This window comes from Sinocyclocheilus rhinocerous, unplaced genomic scaffold (genome assembly GCF_001515625.1).
Source record: "Sinocyclocheilus rhinocerous isolate Xijiao unplaced genomic scaffold, SAMN03320098_v1.1 scaffold662, whole genome shotgun sequence".
In the NCBI taxonomy this organism is placed as follows: Eukaryota; Metazoa; Chordata; class Actinopteri; order Cypriniformes; family Cyprinidae; genus Sinocyclocheilus; species Sinocyclocheilus rhinocerous.
In genome coordinates, this window is record NW_015639782.1 from 3,028,866 (window position 1) to 3,050,014 (window position 21,149).

The 21,149-nt window shown below is 35.4% G+C and overlaps 2 protein-coding genes across 4 annotated transcripts; one reads left to right on the top strand and one right to left on the bottom strand.

The window, feature by feature from the left end:
- Positions 1 to 2,784: 2,784 nt before the first annotated feature.
- On the bottom strand, positions 2,785 to 16,129 carry LOC107752000 (glycerophosphoinositol inositolphosphodiesterase GDPD2-like). Of its 2 annotated transcripts, XM_016567829.1 has the most exons (17): positions 15,926 to 16,129; positions 15,774 to 15,814; positions 12,370 to 12,579; positions 11,544 to 11,647; positions 11,316 to 11,409; positions 11,164 to 11,223; positions 9,759 to 9,857; positions 9,385 to 9,478; positions 8,740 to 8,879; positions 7,755 to 7,837; positions 7,481 to 7,640; positions 6,651 to 6,872; positions 6,027 to 6,175; positions 5,352 to 5,499; positions 5,116 to 5,198; positions 3,103 to 3,970; positions 2,785 to 2,900 (listed from the first exon to the last, which is right to left on the bottom strand). In XM_016567829.1, exons 3-16 carry the CDS (start codon positions 12,442 to 12,444, stop codon positions 3,907 to 3,909), a joined length of 1,575 nt encoding a protein of 524 aa, XP_016423315.1. In that variant the 5' UTR covers positions 12,445 to 12,579; positions 15,774 to 15,814; positions 15,926 to 16,129; the 3' UTR covers positions 2,785 to 2,900; positions 3,103 to 3,906. The 2 variants fall into 2 exon arrangements, with proteins under 2 accessions (XP_016423315.1, XP_016423314.1); XM_016567828.1 differs by lacking the exon at positions 15,774 to 15,814 and having other exon boundaries at positions 15,926 to 16,128.
- Positions 13,743 to 20,706, top strand: LOC107752002 (PDZ domain-containing protein 11). 2 transcript variants are annotated; one of them, XM_016567831.1, is made up of 6 exons: positions 13,743 to 13,968; positions 18,539 to 18,641; positions 18,725 to 18,865; positions 18,949 to 19,047; positions 19,139 to 19,199; positions 19,896 to 20,706. In XM_016567831.1, exons 1-6 carry the CDS (start codon positions 13,901 to 13,903, stop codon positions 19,928 to 19,930), a joined length of 507 nt encoding a protein of 168 aa, XP_016423317.1. In that variant the 5' UTR covers positions 13,743 to 13,900; the 3' UTR covers positions 19,931 to 20,706. The 2 variants fall into 2 exon arrangements, with proteins under 2 accessions (XP_016423317.1, XP_016423318.1); XM_016567832.1 differs by lacking the exon at positions 13,743 to 13,968 and adding an exon at positions 18,083 to 18,146.
- The last annotated feature ends 443 nt before the right edge of the window (positions 20,707 to 21,149 follow it).

Sequence of the window (21,149 nt, forward strand, 5' to 3'; positions counted from 1 at the left end):
TTATTCTGGCTGCTGTGAGAAAAGGCTATAAACGATCGGCCACCTGCAGGATCCTCGCATGCGATAGCCTAGTAGCTGGGACAACTTCTTTATGTTTACAGACGTGACGTAATGACGCAGTGCCATGCTCGAATTTCCCGCGAAAACCTACCCGTACCACTCAAATAAGAAAACATTATTATAAAATGACCGTTGTGAATTGGGCTAAAGTAAGGCGATAGTTTTAAACACTGGCTGGTTATGTACTTGCTCAAATATTGATTTCGGATCATTTTTAACCAGCAAAAGTTACGAACTGCAGCTTTAAATATAAAAATAATATAAATATTAAACATTTTCCATCTGACAATACATCCTCAATCTGCCTAATTTTTACTAGAATTCATACTGTATTCCATTTTTTAACTCTGGCCAACACCCAAGAGGCTGGAGAGATGATTGAAACCACATGTTGCTCTCAGCTCAACCTCACATGACCCCCCTCTCCTCTGTACCTGAGAGAGAGAATGGGCCGTCCTGCACAAAGCGATACTCTCGGCTTAATCTGGCCTGAGGTCAGATGGGAGTACTTCACTGCGGCCAAGAACTGTTTGTTTATCAATCTACCTACATGTTATCCCACATTCCCGCTAACGATCCAGCCTCTTTCTGGAATGTGTGGAATCCTTATCCGCTTACTGTGCTATGCCAGTTTCGAACTGAGACTCTCGTGACTGATTCAAAGTGTGATAAAAGAGAGCATTTGCAACATCTGTTTGGCCTGCTGTAGTCAAACAGCTTTATTAGAGGCACAAAAAAGTATATATACCTAAATGCCAATGGCAGCCCTTTAGCCCTAAATCACAAAGCTTACCACTATGACAAAAATAAATAGGAATATTTAAGTGACTGACACTTACTGTAACACCAGTGGCATCATAATAAAAGGTAAATGCCTTTAACAGACTCCAAATGCCTTTTATCTAAAATGTCTTATTTTTGTTAGACGCATCTGGCATGACAGTGATATCTATTGTTACTTATATGTTTTCTTATTCTGGCTGTTGTGAGACATCATTAAAATGTGACAGAACACATACACAGTACTGATAAATCAGCTGGGGTTGTGAAAGTCTGACTCATTGTGTAACTTGAGAACAGTGGCCTCAAAAGTCTCAAATCCATGCAAAAGATCAAGCCATTAGAGACGGCAGTGAGGACCCATTTAGTAAGATTTCATTTTAAAAACAGACAACCTTTTGTTTTTATTCTGAAAGAAAGAACCTATTCATGTGCCTTAATCCAATAAATCAAAACTTGGATAATGTAAATGAGTGTAATTGATGAGCAAGTTCCAATGGGTCAGTTTTCTCATGTACAAAATAAGTTAACTCGTAAAACTCACAGAAAGTTGCAAGTTAATTTGTAAGGTAGTGTCAGTAATGTTAGTTTATTAGGTGAAACTATTATATCCTAAAGCCATTGTTAATGTAAAGCAGCTGGTCCATGTACGAAAAAACAAAATGTACCATTTAGAAAAATATCAGCAGTGGTTAGTAAAGCTGAACAAACTGTAACACTGCTTCATGGAACATTTTGCTTAGTATAGAACGTACTGAAATCAAGTGGTACGGCCCTAAATAATGACAGTTAATCATTATTTGTTTTGAGAGCCATTAGAGTTTACACAGAAACAAACCTCACCCAGCAGAGCCTGAAAAAGATGACTGCCAAAGATGGAAGAGACCTTTTCCACGCTGGTCTTCAGGGCCTGCTCTTCTGGGCTGGTCAGACTTGCCTGGTACTGTTTCAGTAGTCCAACTGCTCTTTTAGTATCTGAAATAAAAGAGAAGACCATCATTTCTATTTCAGTACAACTCCTACTCATTTTAATGCCTTCCCTCCATTACATTCTCCTTTTGACAGTCTGAAGACATTTTTAGATGTATGGCTAATTCTGAAAAGGCTTTGCACCATGCTAGACACTTGAAATCTGACATTACTTCTTTTGCTCTATTACATTTCATTATACAAACAGAAAGATTTAATTACGAAACAACAACAGCTTCTCTCAGTTTTATAGAAGGAATTCACATTAAAAACCAAGTATAAGTATAAAGTAGCCCAAAATATTTCCTTATAAAATTATTATTATTATTATTAATAACTGACTGGACTGGACTGACTGGAGTTATGTCGCGCACTTGTGCTCAAGACTACAGTTTTTAGAGGGAAGCAACCAACGGAAAAGGTGGAAAAGTTTATTTTAAACCAAACTAACACCACAAATTTGCCAGATAGTAGTTTATGCTTAATATAAAAATTTAGTATATATTATTAAATTTTCACAACTTTTTACAATCTTTTACAAATAACCAATAGGGAGCCTTTAGTTGTTTAGCTCCCCAAAGTGCCTGTTTATACCTGTTGTCATCCACATATTCAGGACTACGTGTAATATCTATAACAATAGCTTGTAATTGTTAATTGCTCGAACAAAGTAATTGTTCAATCGATATGGGATTTTCAATTACTGATTCTTGAAATATTATATTTTGTTCCTCCAGTCCTGAATGTATGGATGGCATAATGGGTATAAATGGGCACTTTAAGAAGCAAAACAACATCTAAAATTTCCCTAATGGTTATTTAAAAGATGGTAAAAGTTGTGAAAATTAATAATACATTCATAATTATCATATTAGCATTAAATGATGTTAGTCGGACAGCATAATTAATCACAGGCATCTAAATTGTACAACAAATTAAAAATGCCTCCCATCTCTAACATTTATAAACTAGTTCTTTCCAAATAATTTTCATAACTTTTCATAGATGTCTTTATAGAATCAGTGTGGGTCAAAAAAAATCAAACATTCAGTTTTGTGGCAACACCCAAATATTATGAGCCCAAAATGAACCTTGTACCAGCCAGTTCTTATTTCCTTGATCTCCCATGCATTTCAAAATGTACACACAATACAGTTATACTTAAACCAACTTTTTCTGAATTTGTCTTGAATGCCCATTTACCAAAATATCAATTAAAAAAAATCTATAAAAATAACAATAAAAAATATTTACATATCTATATAAACATTTTAATCCAACTTCAAAATGAACCTTGTACCAGCCAGTTCTTATTTCCTTGATCTCCCATGCATTTCAAAATGTACACACAATAAAGTTATACTTAAACCAACTTTTTCTGAATTTGTCTTGAATGCCCATTTACCAAAATATCAATTAAAAAAAATCTATAAAAATAACAATAAAAAATATTTACATATCTATATAAACATTTTAATCCAACATTATGTGTCTTTTGATTACTTGACTTCTTGTTGTATTGCAAAACACTTTTTCTGCTATTGACACTGGATACAGTTAAGGTTCAGGACGGGTTTGGTGGTATAGTTAGGTTTACGGGTGGGTTAAGCAGTAAGGTCAATAGTGTAATCATACAGTAGATGTAACTACAGAAACACTATATGTGCATTGTATCAAATGATTAAATTAAATGAAGTACATAGTAGACACAAAAAAGTGGGTCCAACATTTTAAAGTCTTTCTTACAAAAATGTCTTGCAAAGTGTCACATAAGTAAACAACCCCTGTAAAAAGTATTGTCATTTAAATGAAAAGTTGGCTCAAACAAATGGCTGAAATGACATAGCTTTGTCAAGGGGTTGGCAGCACTGCATGTAAAGGGGTGGCACACAACATGCTGCCCTAATGAGGAAATTTCATCAAATATATAAATTCTCATATCAAACAATGTCTTGTATATGCATTCTACATTAAAAGCACAAATGTGAATTTACTGCATGACACATTTTATATGACGTGATTTTCTTATGATGCCCACATACAGTCCTTCAAAAAGTGAAACAAGGATATGTCCTCTCATGATAAAGATGGCATCATTCAGCGAGGAAGCAGGGGGACACTTCTCTCACTTGTATTTTGATGAAAAACATGGTTCCTCCTCCTGTTCACAAACAAAGAGAAAAATGTCCATTATAATCTCACTCCATCAACATTATTTGAGTGACCCTTTAACTAGTGGCACTTTTGACTACTTTTACTAAATGAATTCAAAATACATGTCATCCATCTTAAAACTATAGGTCCTGAAATAAATAATTAGTCATAGCCATGATCAACAATTCGAGTTGGATTGGATTTTTTGGGATTTTGTGTGGCCGTACGAATTTTGACATTATGTGTGATGAACGTTTTCAGTTCTTGGGAATTAATGTTGGATAAATCTAGCGTAGCGTTAGTTCTGGCAGGTCACGTTAGTCAAGCTCGCATCAGCTGACTCTCAGCTGATCCCCATCAACCTATGGAAATACGACACCTATCTAAGCATTCATATATAAGGTCTCTCAGTATTATTATCAGCAGTTTTCGCATTGCTCAATAGCTAATTACCCTCCTCCATCCCCAGCTCCTCCTCTGTCAGTCAGGATTCAGCCTTCTGATTCTCCTTTGAATCAGACTAATTCTAAAATGTGTACATAAAATTATTGAACTTTAACGATATCTGCAATACATTTATGTTGGGTCTGTTCTGTTTACCCTGGGGGGTTATTGCTGCTCTCCCTGCTCTCATCCATGCTAGGCTGCATGGATGCGCAGGGAGTTCTTGCCCAGAACAGAACCATACCGCCAATCCAAACTGTATGCTAATTGTCAATCATCTTTGACGATAGTGGTCCTGACAGAACCTTTAGAATTGGTAACACCAGCTTGCTTGCAATAAATTTTACTTAGCCTACCGTTTATAATACACAATAAATTTAGATTTATATTAAAAATAAATTGTCCCCACACGCATGCAATTTAATCAACATTAAATTTATAAAATATACAAAATATTACAATATTGTATACAAATTATACAATAATAATGTATAAAATAATCAATTGTTTCTGGTTTAACAATTTTAACACATTTTATAAATGTATTATAAATGGGAAAGTTAAAAAGAGAAATTCTGTTAAACACTATTATTACAAAAATTATTACAAAATACAATTAAAAGTTTTAGATTATTAAAAATTTCCATAAAAAATTGATTTAATCAATTTAACAGCATTATACAGTATGTGCTGAGATTCATTGCTTACCTTTGCCAAAGAAACAGGCCAAACATCAACAGCAATGACATCACGTCAGCCGAGATCCATATTCCCATGTACATATTAGGCTCCTTTCATTGTTATGTGCAAAGAGAGATACACAAACACACAAAGGATTCCAGAGGAGTTACATATTCAGACAAGCCCACGTGAATTAGAAATAGAGAACATCTCATTTATGGCAGAATAGACATGGATAGGTGAAAAGATAGGCTGAGCTTTACCAGATGCCAGTCAGGCTTAGACATGCTTTTGAGGATGTGACAAGCATTGGTGGTCACTGAACTGGCCCCGGAGCACCACAGTAATGAGAAGAGCCAGCGCTCATTCACAACCCACAGATTCACGGACACATTATTTTTCCGCAGCTCACTGTCGTGAAAAAAAAAAAAAAAGTTAAAATAAAAAACAGTCTCAAATCATCCTTCTGTTTACTTGTTTTTGGCTCAGAATCAGCGACCTTTAGACAGGTCGCAACAAGCCAGTTTTCTCTGCATAAAAGACAGGAGTGGCAGGACCGTTTTAACATGCAGTCTTATTCATCAGTCAAGATTTTCTTGTTTAATTGTATTCTTTCTTCATCTTTACTGTCAGGTAAAATTATAAAATGACAGGTGCACCCAACCGGACACAATAGTGTCTGGAAAAGGTTTCATTAATCATCATGTGTTGAATTTTGGTCACTCAGCATTCCTGCTACTATAATCATTAGAAGATACATTAGTTTAAGTTTAAACTACAGATAGGCACATCATTTTTCATAGCATTTCTGTCATCTTTGTAAGAAAATAGAACCCTGTGAGAACGTTCCCTAAGGCTGTTAGATCATACCAACATTAATGACAGCAGCATCGTGTCTCTGCATGTCAATTAAAATGCACCAATCCTCCTACACTTACCTTATTTCAAGTGTGCTTAGAAAACTATATTTCATGTTCAGGAAGCTTCCACCATCTGCATACATTTCTTGTACATTATTATACACCTGCTTTAAGCCTGGTGTAACTTTTCTTACATCGTGTCTATATTCTGGAGGAAGCCACCATATCTGAAAGTGATACACAATATTAAAATGATATTTAATGATGCAAAAAAGATTTTTATAAAGACATCTAACATTAAGAAAAGCCATGCTTTTTTCTAGGGCATATAACATTGTAACATTAAACTCAAACACTTTAACAAAAATTAAATAATGTAACAAAAAAGGTAAATAGAAATATTAAAAAAAAACAATAATAATAATAATAATAATAATAAAAGTGAAAAAGTACATAACTTATGCTAAACTTGAAAAAAATGAAAACTGAAAATATAAAAATAAAAGCTAATTCAAAATATTAATACTACAATAGTATATACTGTAAATAATACTAAAATAACACTGCTAAAAACAAAATGTTTTAGGATTCTGACATTTAAAACAAAGGGAAAAAAGAAAAAGAAAAAGGGGCATACTAAGAAACTTCTGAAAATGTAACTATTAAATTTAAAGACTTTTGGATCCCACCGTATAATATTACCTTGTCCGGTGAGATGCCTGATTTTTCTATCGTTTCAGCGGTGTAGTAGGAGTCGCTGTTGTGGAATCCTGTCGAGTTTTTCTCATTTTTTAGGTCAAATATGAGAGAGACATTATACTTTTTGGCCATGACTAAGAGATCAGAAAGAGACGGTACAGTCTGGTTGTTAGCCTCCCTCTTCTCTTCCTTTGAGAGCGATGAAACTGACTGAAATGGATCTGTCTGTATTTAAAAATCAAAAGATCTCATTTTAAACAAATTTGTCATTTTGACATCACAGTGCTGAAGGACTAAGAACATCTGAACATCAAATGCAAAGTGGAAGAATTTTTTGTTTTCTGCTCAATATCCGCTCATACTGGATAAAGCTGCAACCTCAGTTTAGTTCAAGGTTGTTTGCTCTAATCAACAGATACTCCTTCTCATGTTGCCTGTGAGATATGAAGAACTTGTGCAGCTTGATCTAGTTTGCATTGTGCAACTGCACAAGCTGTCAACAATTTCATAATATAATATAATATAATGTTATTATATGTGTAATAAGTGTTATTGCCAATTGTTAAATTTCAATGTATTTTACATTTGTATTTCTATTCTACTGTTGCATAAAAGGAATTACTGTCAAATAAAATACAGATGTTACGAATATATAATATATTATATGATACTGAATTTATCTATTGTTGTATAACAGAAATTGCATCAAAATGCATCAAATTTGTTGGACTATATATAAGCTATAGAGAATGGAAAACTTAAATGTAATAAACTATAAATAAATACATAAAATAATTACAAATAAAATTCCAAAAATAATTCTTTGTCCTTACCCTTACAAACCATTCGCCTGCATTTAAAGTCTGTAACTCTTGCAAAGTGAAGTTAGCATGCATGTCGGCATCTCGACCTAGAAATTTCTCCTTCACATCAGTTGTTCGTAGCAGAAAACTTGGACCATTGTCATGCATAAGAAAAGGCTTCATGTCCTTACTGAAAAAAATGATAGACAAGAGGATTATAATGTGTGTGTGTGTGTGTGTGTGTGTGTGTGTGTCTCACACACAAATAGAAGCAATTGTCTAGTGTTTCGGCATAATCTGTTACCTGAGTTGCACATCTGTTTCAAATGCCACAACGCCACACTCCATACTCTTCCTGAATGACATCATGGTGTTTTCTGGTGCCAGCTAAATACATAATTAACATATATTATAAAACAATTATATACATGTAGTACATAGTATATACACAAAATAAGATAAAAGTTGTGATTTTCTGTGCTATCACAGCATATGATTTCATTATTTTACTTATTAACAATATGTGTTCTTAATTATAAGTTCTGGGCTTGTTACCACAGGGGAAAAAAACAATATAATTAAAAAAAAATCACTTTTTTGCCAGAGACCATTATTTTACTAACTACATAAATATGTTCAGGGTTCCATATCCTATTTAAAGTCCAGTCAAGTCAGGTCACCTTTATTTGTATAGCGCTTAATACCATACTGGTTGTGAACAAAACAAAATTCAAAAGCTGTAACATCTGTGTTCTTCACACGCCTCTGTTTTTATTCAGTTAACCTTAAGTCTCCTGGGGAGCGCTGGGAGATCAAACATACAGAGCTTCAGATGTCAAAACACCTCCTCCACCCTCCCTGCCATTGAAATTTAACAGGTTGTATATGAATTGTAGATAGTCAGTTATTCAAATGGTATTTCTGGATGTTTTGTAAGAACTGTAAATGTTTTCACTGTGATTATTGTATCTATAAAATGCTAATGTTTGACAAATCTGAGCAGACTGACATGCTAATGAATTACATTCCCCCAAGTTGATAGCTTACAACCTGGGAACGATGCCATAATCATCATAATCCTAAACGGATTCAGAAGCTACAGCAGATGATTCATCTTTGTGGCATGTCAAATTTATTCTAATAAAATAACGTTAAAATCCTCATGCAATTCAGCAATAACAGGAACAAACAGCAAAAACAAGATTTTGATGGGCACGCCAGTGTAAACACTTTTTAACAAAGGGAAGGAATGTCAAAAGGAAAGTTACAACTTAGGCGTTAACGCTTACCATTGGAGCACCGCGATGTCCGACGAGGGCAGGTTTTGGGGGAAGATTATTGGCAATGCATGGAGAGCAGATTGCAAGAGGACACAGGAGCACAGCAGCGGACACTACCAGGAAGGTCAGCATTATAAAAACCTTACTAGCTACACAGACAAAGACATAACAATATTCAGACACTCAGTACAAACACTGACATAATTGTTGAAATAAAGCATTATTAAAGGCATCACTGGTGCTAACTTTCACATTTACATAGACTGGTAATATTCAAGTTGTAAAGTACATTCTCAGTCAAAAACATTAATTGTGATCTGATCAGTTCCTGATGAACAAAATCAAGTCCCAACCTGCAATTTTTCTCATTTGAAAATCTGTTTCACTCATATATATACACGTCACAATAGGGAAGATCTGCGATTCATGCAGACTTTAAGTATTAATATTATAAGAGTACATCATATATAATATAATATTGCTGTAATAAGCTGAATGTTTTTGTACATTGTAATTTTTAGAGTAAGCTTTAAGATAATATACAGGTCAAAAAGTTTTTATCTGTTTGGTGAATAGCAATGTAATAAGCAAGATAATGTACAGTCAGAAAATGTTCAACTTTAAGGTACTATAAGCTGTTTTGGAGACACTGACCAGCTGTTTGAGCTGTATGATGACTCTGGAACACCAGCCAACTGATCAAGGTCAAAGCCACCACAGCACCCAGCTGCAGGAAAGGAGCAGTGGCCTATGGGAAACAAAAGAGCGGATTTTAATACACTGTACAGTACAACAATAGTGGTGTAACTGGAGATATGGACACCTGAGTGACATTTTTGTGATAAATACAGTATAATATAACATTAAGCTGAGGTATATGCTTGCTATTGGTGTAAAATATCACACTGCCATTTAGTCTAGATAAGCTAACAGGAAATACAATGAGAACCAGCTGCAAAGACATAAAAGAAAGACAATGTACCAATACTGAAATGATGAATGGTTGAAGGCTGGTTTCGGCTTCTTACCTGAAATGACATATAGACAGTTTGCCACTCCTCTATCCATTCTTTACAAAATCCAGCTGTGCCTAAAGTAACAGTGAGCAGACCCAAAAACAGAAACACCTGTACAGAGAACAGAGAATTATTAACATACCGAGATCATTCATTAACAAGCTGTGAACTTTCTTCCTTTATGCACTATGACTAAAAATGATATAAATTGTTACCAAAGTTTTAAAGGTACCCAATATGAGACTGAGGTCTTTTTAAAGCTAATTTTATAGTCAGCTTTTTATGTATCCTTATGCATACATTTACATAACATTAAGCTTAACAATTAACTTTTCAAATAAATTTATTATGGGCAAAATTGTTTTCACTGTGGTGAAAATGAGTTGTGGAACAGCCATACTTGTGTTAAAAAATTTAAAATTTTATATGAAAATATTAAAACTTGATTTTTGGGTTTTCATCGTTTTAAAATGATTGTTTTAATTATATTTTCATAATTGACTTTAAGATGGACAGCCTGTGTCTGGGACAGGGGCGTTTCCTCCGAGGAGGCAAGGGAGGCATGCCTCCTCAAAATATTGGATGAGAACAAAATTCGTAGTACAAAAATGAAACAATGACAATATTACAAAATATAACATTAAAAAGTGTATAAATCACTCGTTTTTCCAAAGAAACATTGTCCAACAGCAGGTCTCTCTCGCCTCCCCTGAGCCCATTGAGTTTTAACAGACCTACTAAAGCGTGCGGTGAGTTTTGTGAAAGTCATGTGAGAGGAGGCAATGCCTCCATCACGATATGATTGGATATGACTGGTTATGATCGGCTGTGATTGTTCATGCGATAAGTCCCGCCTCCCGTGTGTAAGTAAACAACTCACACACTTCGATATAACCACTTTGTTACGTCAAAATAAGACTTAAATGGCCTGAAAACATGATCTGTGTGAGTTTTTAGTGAGAAACCAGGTTGGTGAAATTTACAGTAAATCTCCATGACTGTGACCAATATTTACTGAGCTTTGATGACTGATGATCCGAAAAATTCAAAAACAGTTTGACTGTTTAATAGTTAACAAGTTAACTATTAAAAAGAATAGCTGAACATGAGTTCACAAATAAAATATATTGCTTAAATTGTTACTGCCTTGAGTTATTATTTTGGAATGAATGTAAAATGCTTAAAAACATAGTAGATTCATACTTGGCATTAATAAATAGAATATTGATTACAATGTTAATGTAAAAATATAAAATATAAATATAAAATTGTATATACCATACCACTGCTATACATAAAATAATCTATACATAAAAGGCATTTAAGTAGTAGCAAAAATACATTTTGAAAATTATTTAAAAATAAATTAATTTTAAAAAGTCTCAATGCAATTTCAAGTTGAAAGGGTAAAGAGTACCTTATGCAGCCAGTGTAAATCCAAGGGCTCTCTGACTGCTAAGTGTAGCAATCCAAATACCTGAAATAAAAGAATGAACTCATTGGTACAACCATTACATGCTACCAGCCATACAACCATACAACCAGCTGGATCACATTCTCTCTTCTTACCAGTAGAAGGAGGCAGTATGTGGCCAGCACGGCAGAAACGACCATCACTATCATGTACCAGTTCACCCATTTTTTTAATGTTCTGAAGGCATGCCTGCATGAAGAAAATGAAGCAATATGGCAGAATGACACAACCATGTATTACATGTAAACTTGGAAACACTGGGCCAATGGATTTACAATGTGGTCATATAATTATCATGCGTGTAATTGTGTTTATGTGCTCACCAGTTTACATCATTGTGGTCGTTGAAGGCAATGAAACAAACGTACATCCAACTCAGGGCAAGTATGGACACAAAAGACAGAAAGGAGAGCCAGCAGCAAGCCCTCTATATATAAACAAAGCAAGAATGCACACTTCAAACATCTCTTTTCTTTTTCAGTCAGGTCTTCTCTTTGTCATATTTACTGACACTAACAAATGCATCAGCACTAAAAAGAAGAAAAAGTGTATTCATAACTTTCCCTCACTGCTCCACCTTTGTGCGTGTGATGATTTAAAGTCATAGGTTAACCACAAATGGGTCAATTGGGGGGGGATGGGGGGGGGAATTGGCACACAGCCATCGCCTTCTCATGTTGAGTTTCGCCTACTGATCCGAATATTCAAAAGTGAGGCCAATCTCCAATCTGAGTGGTTACTATAATTATTACGATTATTACGAGTCCATCCCACACAGGGTTTACGAAATCTCTTAATGCAGCGGTAATTGTTTCTGACACAAATCAAAAGAATTCAGAGCCTTGCTTTTGTATTCAGGCTACTAATTAACATACTTTTCTGCCTGTCATGATCATCAGTCTTCACAGCTTTGTACTCACTTAAAAGGAAAGAGCATTTACATGATAATTGTTCATTAAGGAGGCATTCAATGACAACAATTTTCTTTGATTCTTTTCTACATTTATTAGACATGGTAAACTATTCCGCCTCTCTCAACTGATTGTCTGCAGATTCTAAGAGATAACGGGTACATCATTGATGTGCAACTTCATTTTCCAATGTGGAAAAATGTGATTAAAAATGCAAAGTGTATGAATAAAATCCCACGTTTGGTCTTCTATTTTGACTGTTCCAATGACAGCTGTAGATTCCTCTGAGGCAGGATCGGGAGATCGAGAGCATCGTGTTTTTTCCGCGTCAAATGATTCCAGCTGAATGTATGCAGATGAATGGGGGTCTCGTCCGGTACGTAGTGAGGTTAACTCATTTATACTGCAGGTGTTTGATATGGAACGACTCACTTCTTCACACCTGAAACTAGTAGGAGGGAAGAGAATACAAGATGGTGGTTATGCAAGGAAACCTGTTCGTTTTGCTCAAAACAGAACTGAGCTCACAATGCCTGGTCTAGTTAGTTAAAAGTCCTTGAATTAGGGTGAGAGAGAGAAAAATATAGGCGATGTGACTCCAGTCACAAGACACAGCAGGTATGGAAAGGTTACATTTAATTATGGAGGAGTGTCAATGCTTTCAAAAGCCCTGAAGCAGAAAACTACAAGACAACCTGTGGGAAAGATCTCATATCAATCACTCATTTCTAATAAAAGGACAGAATGTTCTTTCCCAACTCAAGTTAACTGCTACTGTTGTGTAAATTATAAATATGTATTAAAATATAACCTGTTTTACTACATCCTATAATCAAATGTTGCCTGATGGAACAGTAATTTGAGTGTCTTACTGTAAATTGTATGAACAACTGACATGAGATATTAAAGCTTATTCTGAGCAAGTAAAAAGGCCTTGCCCCTGTTTTGACAGGTTGTGCATAACATGAAATACAATCCGCAATGTTATGAAGACTTTCTTCCCATGGAGGTAAAATGTTTTTTTTTTTTTTTTTAAGTTTTCCAGGTTCAATGCTGGACACAGGAATAAATAATTAAAATATATTAAATTAGAAATTAGTTAAATTTGTGTGGATAATTCTGCAGTGGCAACCCCTAACGAGAGCAGCCGAAGGAGAAAAAGGTCTTTTGGATCAAATAAATGCAGCTTTGCTAAGCATAAGAGACACAATATGTCCATTAGTGCTTCTCAAATGTCTACAAAGCCTCAATAATGGCCAAATTTCTTTGTTTTGTAAAAGGAAAGCTGACAATAACACTTCTTGTCACCAGATCTTGATTTAACAAATCTTCACTCAGCAAACCTATCAATGCAATTATCATAAATGTATAAATATAAAAGTATAAAATGATCATTTTAAAGCTCAAGATATTCACTCTTCAATGTGTTATACGGTCTGTCAGCCAGGTAAACACCACTAGTGTGTAAAAGTTACATTATCAAAAAGCCTGTGCTGGCGGTGGAAGGTGATGTTATGTCAGCCATAACTAAACATCCCCAATGCAAGTACTTGGGAACTAGGGCTGCACGATAAATCGCATGCGATATTTAATGCGCATCTTGTCATATTCCAGCATGAAGGATACACACCTATCTAAAAGCATGACAGTCTACTTGAAATTTGAAAGTACCATCACACATTGTAACCATTGCTGTGTACAGCAGTTTCTTTTAAAGAACATAGCATTTTTTGTTAACGGTGACACACTTCACAAAAACCTGGGGCGAAATGTGTTCTTCAGACTTGACAAAGAAGAAAGGAAACCTGTCAAGTGGATGTTCTGGCTCTGCAGACAGGTATGGCAGCACTTTTAATAAGTCACTTAACTCACCATTTCAGGTCAGACAACAAGTACTTTGTCAACTGCAGCTCATATTTATGAATAAATGGCCTGCTGGCCTTAAGCCATCGTCCTAATTCAACAGGTTGTACGACACTAATTAGTCCAATGCAGGACGGTTTTTATAAAGGATGACATTTTCTCAACATCACACCAACTGCTCCTTTGTCATGTTTATAGCCCGAGTTTGGATTTGTTTTTAAGGGGTCTTTTCTTTCCGTATGAATTGATCTCTAGGAATTATTATTATTATTTAAAGGGTCGTGCAAAAACATTTCTTACTTTCTAAAACACCTATAGCAACATTTCATGAATTTTCTCTTGGGTGTATGTTCATTGATTAGGGACCAATAAAATAAATGTATAAATGCTTTATAAAAATTATTAAAATATATTTGAAACATGTAGGACTGCTAAGCCAAACAAAGAGAGTTCCAGAGGAGCTGGCACCCAGATTTTGCAGAAGAAGCTATTTTTCTGATCTCAAAAACTGAGCCATATCATTACAAATAAATTATGTTCAACAGGGTCAACAGATATGAGTGCTACACACTGTAAATAACATTTGTTTTTCTAACTTAATCAACAGCCAGTCGATAATTCTGTTGAGAAAATAATATCTGGAAAGGCTTCTTTTACAAAGAACAAACTTTCTATTAAAATATTTTGCAATAGAAGCACAAGAAAGGAAAAACATTTAAGTTGGCAGCCTGAAGACACAATGTTTTTACCCCTGCGCAGACTTCCAAAAGAATCTATACCCCATTTTAAATAGGGTCAAAAAAGAAATCAGGTTTGCATGTAGACAAACTATGCATTATTTTCACAGACATTGTGAACTTAGTAAAACACAGAAGCACATCAATAGCATTACAACTTCAGTAAATCCACTCCATCATCAGGCTTTCACTGTATGTGTTCATACTATTAGAAAGCAAAACTTTGACTGATGAAAAGTGCCGCAAAAACAAACATCACACTTTTGAAAACTGTAATAGGCTATTTAACTCATCACACATGTAGGTACCACTTTTATTGAAGCATTTCAGAAGTATAGGAATGTTTTTATTTCAAGAAATGTTAATTTGGAAAAACATAAATATGGTTATTTAGAAAGGAAAATAAAAGCAGACTATGCAAAACTGTATGTAAAACCACACATAAATCAAAGGGCCAAGTCAATGCACATGTTGTAGAGCACAGTGCATGTGACTTGTTGTGAAGTAAAAGTAACCATTTGATGATAATTTTCATGGAACCTCTGAATTTCACTTTCTTCATTAAACTTAAACTATAGACTGTGATACAAAAGTATTTGCCCATGCATTTTCATAGAACATACAATATTTCAAAAAACACATGAACTGCCTCATCTTTCTGATGTCACACTTTCTTTATGAAAGCATTTAAGTATTATCATGTTGACTGCGAGAGATTTCAACCCAGCTAATTCACATGCAACCTCAGATCTTGATCTGCAGTTCAGTGACATCATGGGACATTTTTGTGTCATTTTTTAACCCGAGGGTACTAAAATATTGTTAAGGTTCAATTTAGTTTAACACAACGACCTCACAGAGACACATTTCTCAGCAAATCTGCAACAGCCTATAACTTCTAATTTTTAAAATCATTTCTAAATCCACGTAAACATTTAACATAAACGGTTTTCCCTTAAACCTCATGATAATCCGTGATTTGCAAAAATTCTGAACTTTTGTTTTTGTAAAAATGTGCATTGTTAGTGGTAGCATGGCTTACCTAATTCATCGGGGGTTTTCCTATCAGGATGCTATTAGCACCTGTAATGACACGTACACCGGACGATATTCAGCTCGCACGCCTTTCAGTAATATTAGATCAGAACAGATCTAGCCCGAGAGAGCGAACTGATTTTTCAGTTGGCACCTTACCTTGCTTAAAAAGTAACATTTGATATTGAAGTCCCAGTCAGATTCTCAAACTTCAGCACTTCTCGGCAGTCTGTGCACTCGAACTCATGCTGAGACTTAAATCCCGTGGACTGAGTATCAATGAGGCGTTAACAATGAATGAGCGAGCTTCTCATTCCTTGCAGTTTTGTATGCATAGACCAGCACCAATGCAGCTCCACACGTGTTCAGCAGAGGGCACTCACTCAGAGAGATGCAATCAAAGAGTTTTCGGATAATTGGGAACCTTAAAAGTGTAACCATTTCAATTTGTTAAAAGCAAGAGATGCCTGACACATACATACTCTCCAATAATATAATACAGCGACTGTAAATGCATTATATCTTGCTTACACAAACAGCTGTGAAAGCAAAGTGCACCGTCATCACGTCAAACCAGAGCACCTGGTATATTTGCGTATTTGTAAATGTTTAAATAATAAAGTAAAAGAGGTTACATTTAAAATTGTACATGGTATATATCCAGCTAAAAGTGTGTTAGAGAGATTTAATTTGGATATTAATTATTCCTGTGATTTTTGTTCAATGGAAAAGGAGTCTATTGTCCATCTGTTTCTGATTTTCTGATCTGATCAGATTTTTTGGTGGATATGGGAAATTTCATTCGAATGAAAACAAATATTATTTTCAAGTTAAACAATTTTGATATGTGTATGCATCATTCCAATGAAAGTAATAATAATAACGTTACTTGTCTCTTACAACTTTTTATTATTTGGGGAAAATTTCACATACATAGAAGAAATGGTCAGGAATCAGGATCAAAGCCAAATTTCATGCATTATCTTCAGGAGGACTACTGCACCAGTTTGGAGAGTATTGTTAATAAAAAAGCAAAGAAGACAAATTTTCACAAATTTACCGTTTTTGATTAATAAATCAATGCTTTGTACACTCTGGTGTCCTTAAATTTTATGTAGCCTAGGCTACATTTCTGTATACTGTTGTATATTTTGTTCTGGTTAATAATAAAAAAGAGCACCTGGATTAAGTTTTTAGTTAAAGGAAAAAAAGAGCCTCTGGTATAATCTTACCAATGTTTTAATGTAATAATAATATAGCCTACATGGGGCTAATAAAACATATAATAATTTACCATTTATAGAAAATTAATATAATATGATTTATATAATAAGATCTCTGCCCATACGTGCTCTCCTTTTTCCCTCTTTATTTACATTCGCATAAAAAAAATCGCTAAAATGTATAGCCTACATAAACATGTATAGCCTAAGGAGCAAATACAAAATCAGAAGTAATGAGGGAAAAAACGACAAAAAATTTAATTTAAATAAATTGATTCGAATGAAATAAAAATATATATATATAGTTTATACTAAATTACAGATAAAGTTCTGTGTTACATAAAGAGTTTCCATAGCCTATTGCTCTTGAGGCCAGTAATGTAAATAAAATGTAATGTAAATGTTATATTTATAAAGTGTGAAGATTTAGATTTTGGATTTTTCGTTTTTAAATAAGCATGGACCTTCAAAGTAGGCTGTAACAAGATATTGTATATTTCTTAATGTACTGTTTTATCAAAATGTGACATTCAAGTCTTTCCAAGCAGAGTATAAGGACAAAAAGAACAAATGTTTATTTTCAGTTGAAGTATTAGGTGATTGCCAGTGTCACTTAACCTAGTTAATTATTTCTCGTTTCTACAGTACATTTACAGTATAAGCTGATAAACCGAAGCCACTGCTTCTGTTTTTGCTACTGTTTCTGTTTTTGCTTTTTTTTTTTTTTTTTTTTTTTTTTCTTTTTCTTTTTTTTTTTTTTTTTGTTTTTTTTGTTGCTTTTTTCGGAGTAGGTTAATATTTGAAAGCCTGATTTAGGCACATACCTGAACGTCTTGCCTACAAAACGCTACTGAACACATCCTTCAAGTCTTTTTTTATTAAACGGAAAGAAACATAGCCGACCCCCAGAAACTAAAAACAAATCATGATAGGATGATCTTGAAATTGAGCAACGGAAGGGGGACTTGTCAGAAAAGTGAACGAGAGGCCACATTTACAGAGTTTGAAAGGTATTTCGGGAAAAAAATGCGTGAAACTGTCCCAATATCAATATTTTCTTTAACTCTCCATAGTTATTGTTGAGGATAAAGAAAAAAAAGTGCTGGTCACATGATCTGTAGAAGGGCGGGGCTAATGGTTCGCTCGAGGAGTTCTTGGTGAGTTGACGGACAAAAACAAAACTGTCGCAAAAAGCAGCTGTATATATTGCCTGTCTTTCATTTTAGTATGAGCATATTTGTAACGTCAGTTTATTCGCGCAGCGTTTTGATAATTTGTATGGCTACGGCTCATTGTGCAGCGCATCTTGTGTTTACTGTTGAGTGTTAGCAAGCTAGCCTGCTGTACTCACTGTACAATGAGAACCGTAGAGTGTGCATCTACACCCAATTATAAATCTTTGGTCATTTCATGCTTTAGCTATCACTATATTCACAGTTTTGTAAATCATTTAGTATTTAAAAATAAAAAAAGAAGCCTTACACTTAAAATATATCGAGGACGATTGAGGATCATAATTTCACCGTTTTTCTCGCACCCTCAATTCTAGCTCGAAAAACATGGACCAAAAGATTCCGTACGATGATTATCAACTGCCAGTAGTGTTTCTTCCTTCCTATGAGAGCCCTCCTGCATGGATCCCTCCACAAGAGGTGGCTGTTATTGAACGCTATTTTTCCAACTCGTCTTTTGTGATCACATTGACCTAATTTACATCTTTCTTTCTTATAATCAGAGGATACATCACCCTGACTACAACAATGAGCTCACTCAGTTCCTACCTCGCACTATAGTGTTACAAAAGCCCCCTGGTGCACAACTGGGCTTCAATATCCGTGGAGGAAAGGCCTCACAGCTTGGTATATTTATTTCAAAGGTCAGTTTTGCCGATTAAAACCTTTATCTTTCGGCTAAAGAATTGACTTCATCATATTGGCCGTGCTCAAAATGTTTTGACAGGTGGTGCCAGATTCAGATGCCCATAGGGCAGGACTGCAAGAGGGTGATCAGGTGCTTTCTGTCAATGATGTGGACTTTCAAGACATTGAGCATTCAAAGGTAAGATCTGATATGTCAGTCTGAAAGGCAGAAACATGCTGGACGTCTCGTCTTCTAAATAGTATTGGTGTGATCTTGATTTCTCTCCTAGGCTGTGGAGATTTTAAAGACTGCAAGAGAGATTTTGATGAAGGTCCGATACTTCCCTTACAGTGAGTATTATTTTCATCCTTCCCTTGAGATACAAAAAAAAATCAGACATGATGGTTTCAATATGTAGTGAATTCCTTTATATTGTGATATATTTTATAATATTCTAGTCAAGTTGTGTATTTCTTTCTATTCTAGGTCTATAGTTGATTATTTCAGATACTGTAGTCAAGTCACCTTTATTTATAAAGTGTTTTATGCAATACAGATTATTTCAAACCAGCTTTGCCGTAATAAACAGGGAACTGCAAATATGAGACAAATTTAATTTCTGCTGTAAAGCATCTCTGAAATGACAAGTGTCAGTAGTGTTCAAGTATTCAGTGTTGATATTTACAGTTATTGAACTTAACTGAAACATCAATTATGAAAATTCCACTATAAGCAGCTATTAACAGTTATTGTCATTATTTAGCACAAGTCGGTTCAATATGGATTCAAATCAATTCAGTAACTGTTGATGTCATAAACAAATTCAATTCAGCTGTAAAGTAGCTCTACTGAAGACAATGGTGTAATCCAGCTCATTTCAAGTTTTGTTCTCTTCCAATAGTATCTAATAATCTGATAATATTACTGAATATTAAGTGTTTTTTAAACCCCAATTTAGAAAACCAAATGTGGCAGTAGTGAGCATTTCAGTTAACTTATTCAGTTAGAGTACCTGACATAAATGTGTTGTGCATCTGTTTTTCTAGACTACCAGCGGCAGAAGGAGAGGACTGTACACTAGGTGGCAGAGCTGACCTTCATGACTGAACCGGTGCAGTGACGCAGCTGATGAGACGTTGGTGTGCCAGCGAAACCTTCAGCTGCCCTGCATCATCTTCCTCCCACTAACTATTTTCTCTGACTAAGAGACTGCTCAAAGAAATCATCTTCAAACACTTCACGACATGCCTGATGATTCACAGCTTCTTCACCCATAGTGGTGGTTTTGAGCTGTGCCAGTTTTGAATGCAGCTGGTGAAATTTTCAGATACTTTCCCCTCTTCTCTGTTTTCTCATCATTTCCTTTCCTCTGGGAAAATAAACATATTCTATGAGATACACTATATTGCCAAAAGTATTGGGTCACCCCTCCAAATCATTGAATTCAGGTGTTCTTCAGTGAAAGTGAAATTTCCTCACTACTAAATATTCCACGGTCAACTGTTAGTGGTATTATAACAAAGTGGAAGCAATTGGGAACAACAGCAACTCAGCCACGAAGTGGTAGGCCACGTAAAATGACAGAGCGGGGTCAGCGCATGCTGAGGCGCATAGTGCACAGAAGTTGCCAACTTTCTGCAGAGTCAATAGCTACAGACCTCCAAATTTCGTGTGGCCTTCAGATTAGCTCAAGAACGGTGCGTAGAGAGCTTCATGGAATGGTTTTCCATGGCCGAGCAGCTGCATCCAAACCTACATCACCAAGTGCAATGCAAAGTGTCGGATGCAGTGGTGTAAAGCACGCTACCACTGGACTCTAGAGCAGTGGAGACGAGTTCTCTGGAGTGACAAATTGCACTTCTCTGTCTGGCAATCTGATGGACGAGTCTGGGTTTGGCGGTTGCCAGGAGAACGGTACTTGCCCGACTGCATTGTGCCAGGTGTAATTGTTTGGTGGAGGGTGGATTATGGTGTGGGGTTGTTTTTCAGGAGTTGGGCTTGGCCCCTTAGTTCCAGTGAAACTCTATAAAGACATGGATGAGCGAGTTTGGTGTGGAGGAACTTGACTGGCCTGCACAGAGTCCTGACCTCAACCCAATAGAACACCTTTGGGATGAATTAGAGCGGAGACTGCGAGCCAGGCCTTCTTGTCCAACATCAGTGCCTGACCTCATAAATGCGCTTATAGAAGAGTGGTCGAAAATTCCCATAAACACGTTCCTAAACCTTGTGGAAAGCCTTCCCAGAAGAGTTGAAGCTGTTATAGCTGCAAAAGGTGGGCCAACTCCAAATTAAACCCT

Excerpts from the sequence above, each read along its gene's own strand:
- LOC107752000 (XM_016567829.1), bottom strand. The coding sequence starts at position 12,444 with ATGCTCTCGATCTCCCGATCCTGCCTCAGAGGAATCTACAGCTGTCAT. Across the intron at positions 11,648-12,369 it reads GTCAAAATAGAAGACCAAAC|AGGGCTTGCTGCTGGCTCTC; the intron begins GTGGGATTTTAT and ends GTTTATATATAG. Across the intron at positions 7,838-8,739 it reads GACATCGCGGTGCTCCAATG|CTGGCACCAGAAAACACCAT; the intron begins GTAAGCGTTAAC and ends TTATGTATTTAG.
- LOC107752002 (XM_016567831.1), top strand. The coding sequence starts at position 13,901 with ATGTGTTCTTCAGACTTGACAAAGAAGAAAGGAAACCTGTCAAGTGGA. Across the intron at positions 18,866-18,948 it reads TTGGTATATTTATTTCAAAG|GTGGTGCCAGATTCAGATGC; the intron begins GTCAGTTTTGCC and ends ATGTTTTGACAG. Across the intron at positions 19,048-19,138 it reads AAGACATTGAGCATTCAAAG|GCTGTGGAGATTTTAAAGAC; the intron begins GTAAGATCTGAT and ends TTTCTCTCCTAG.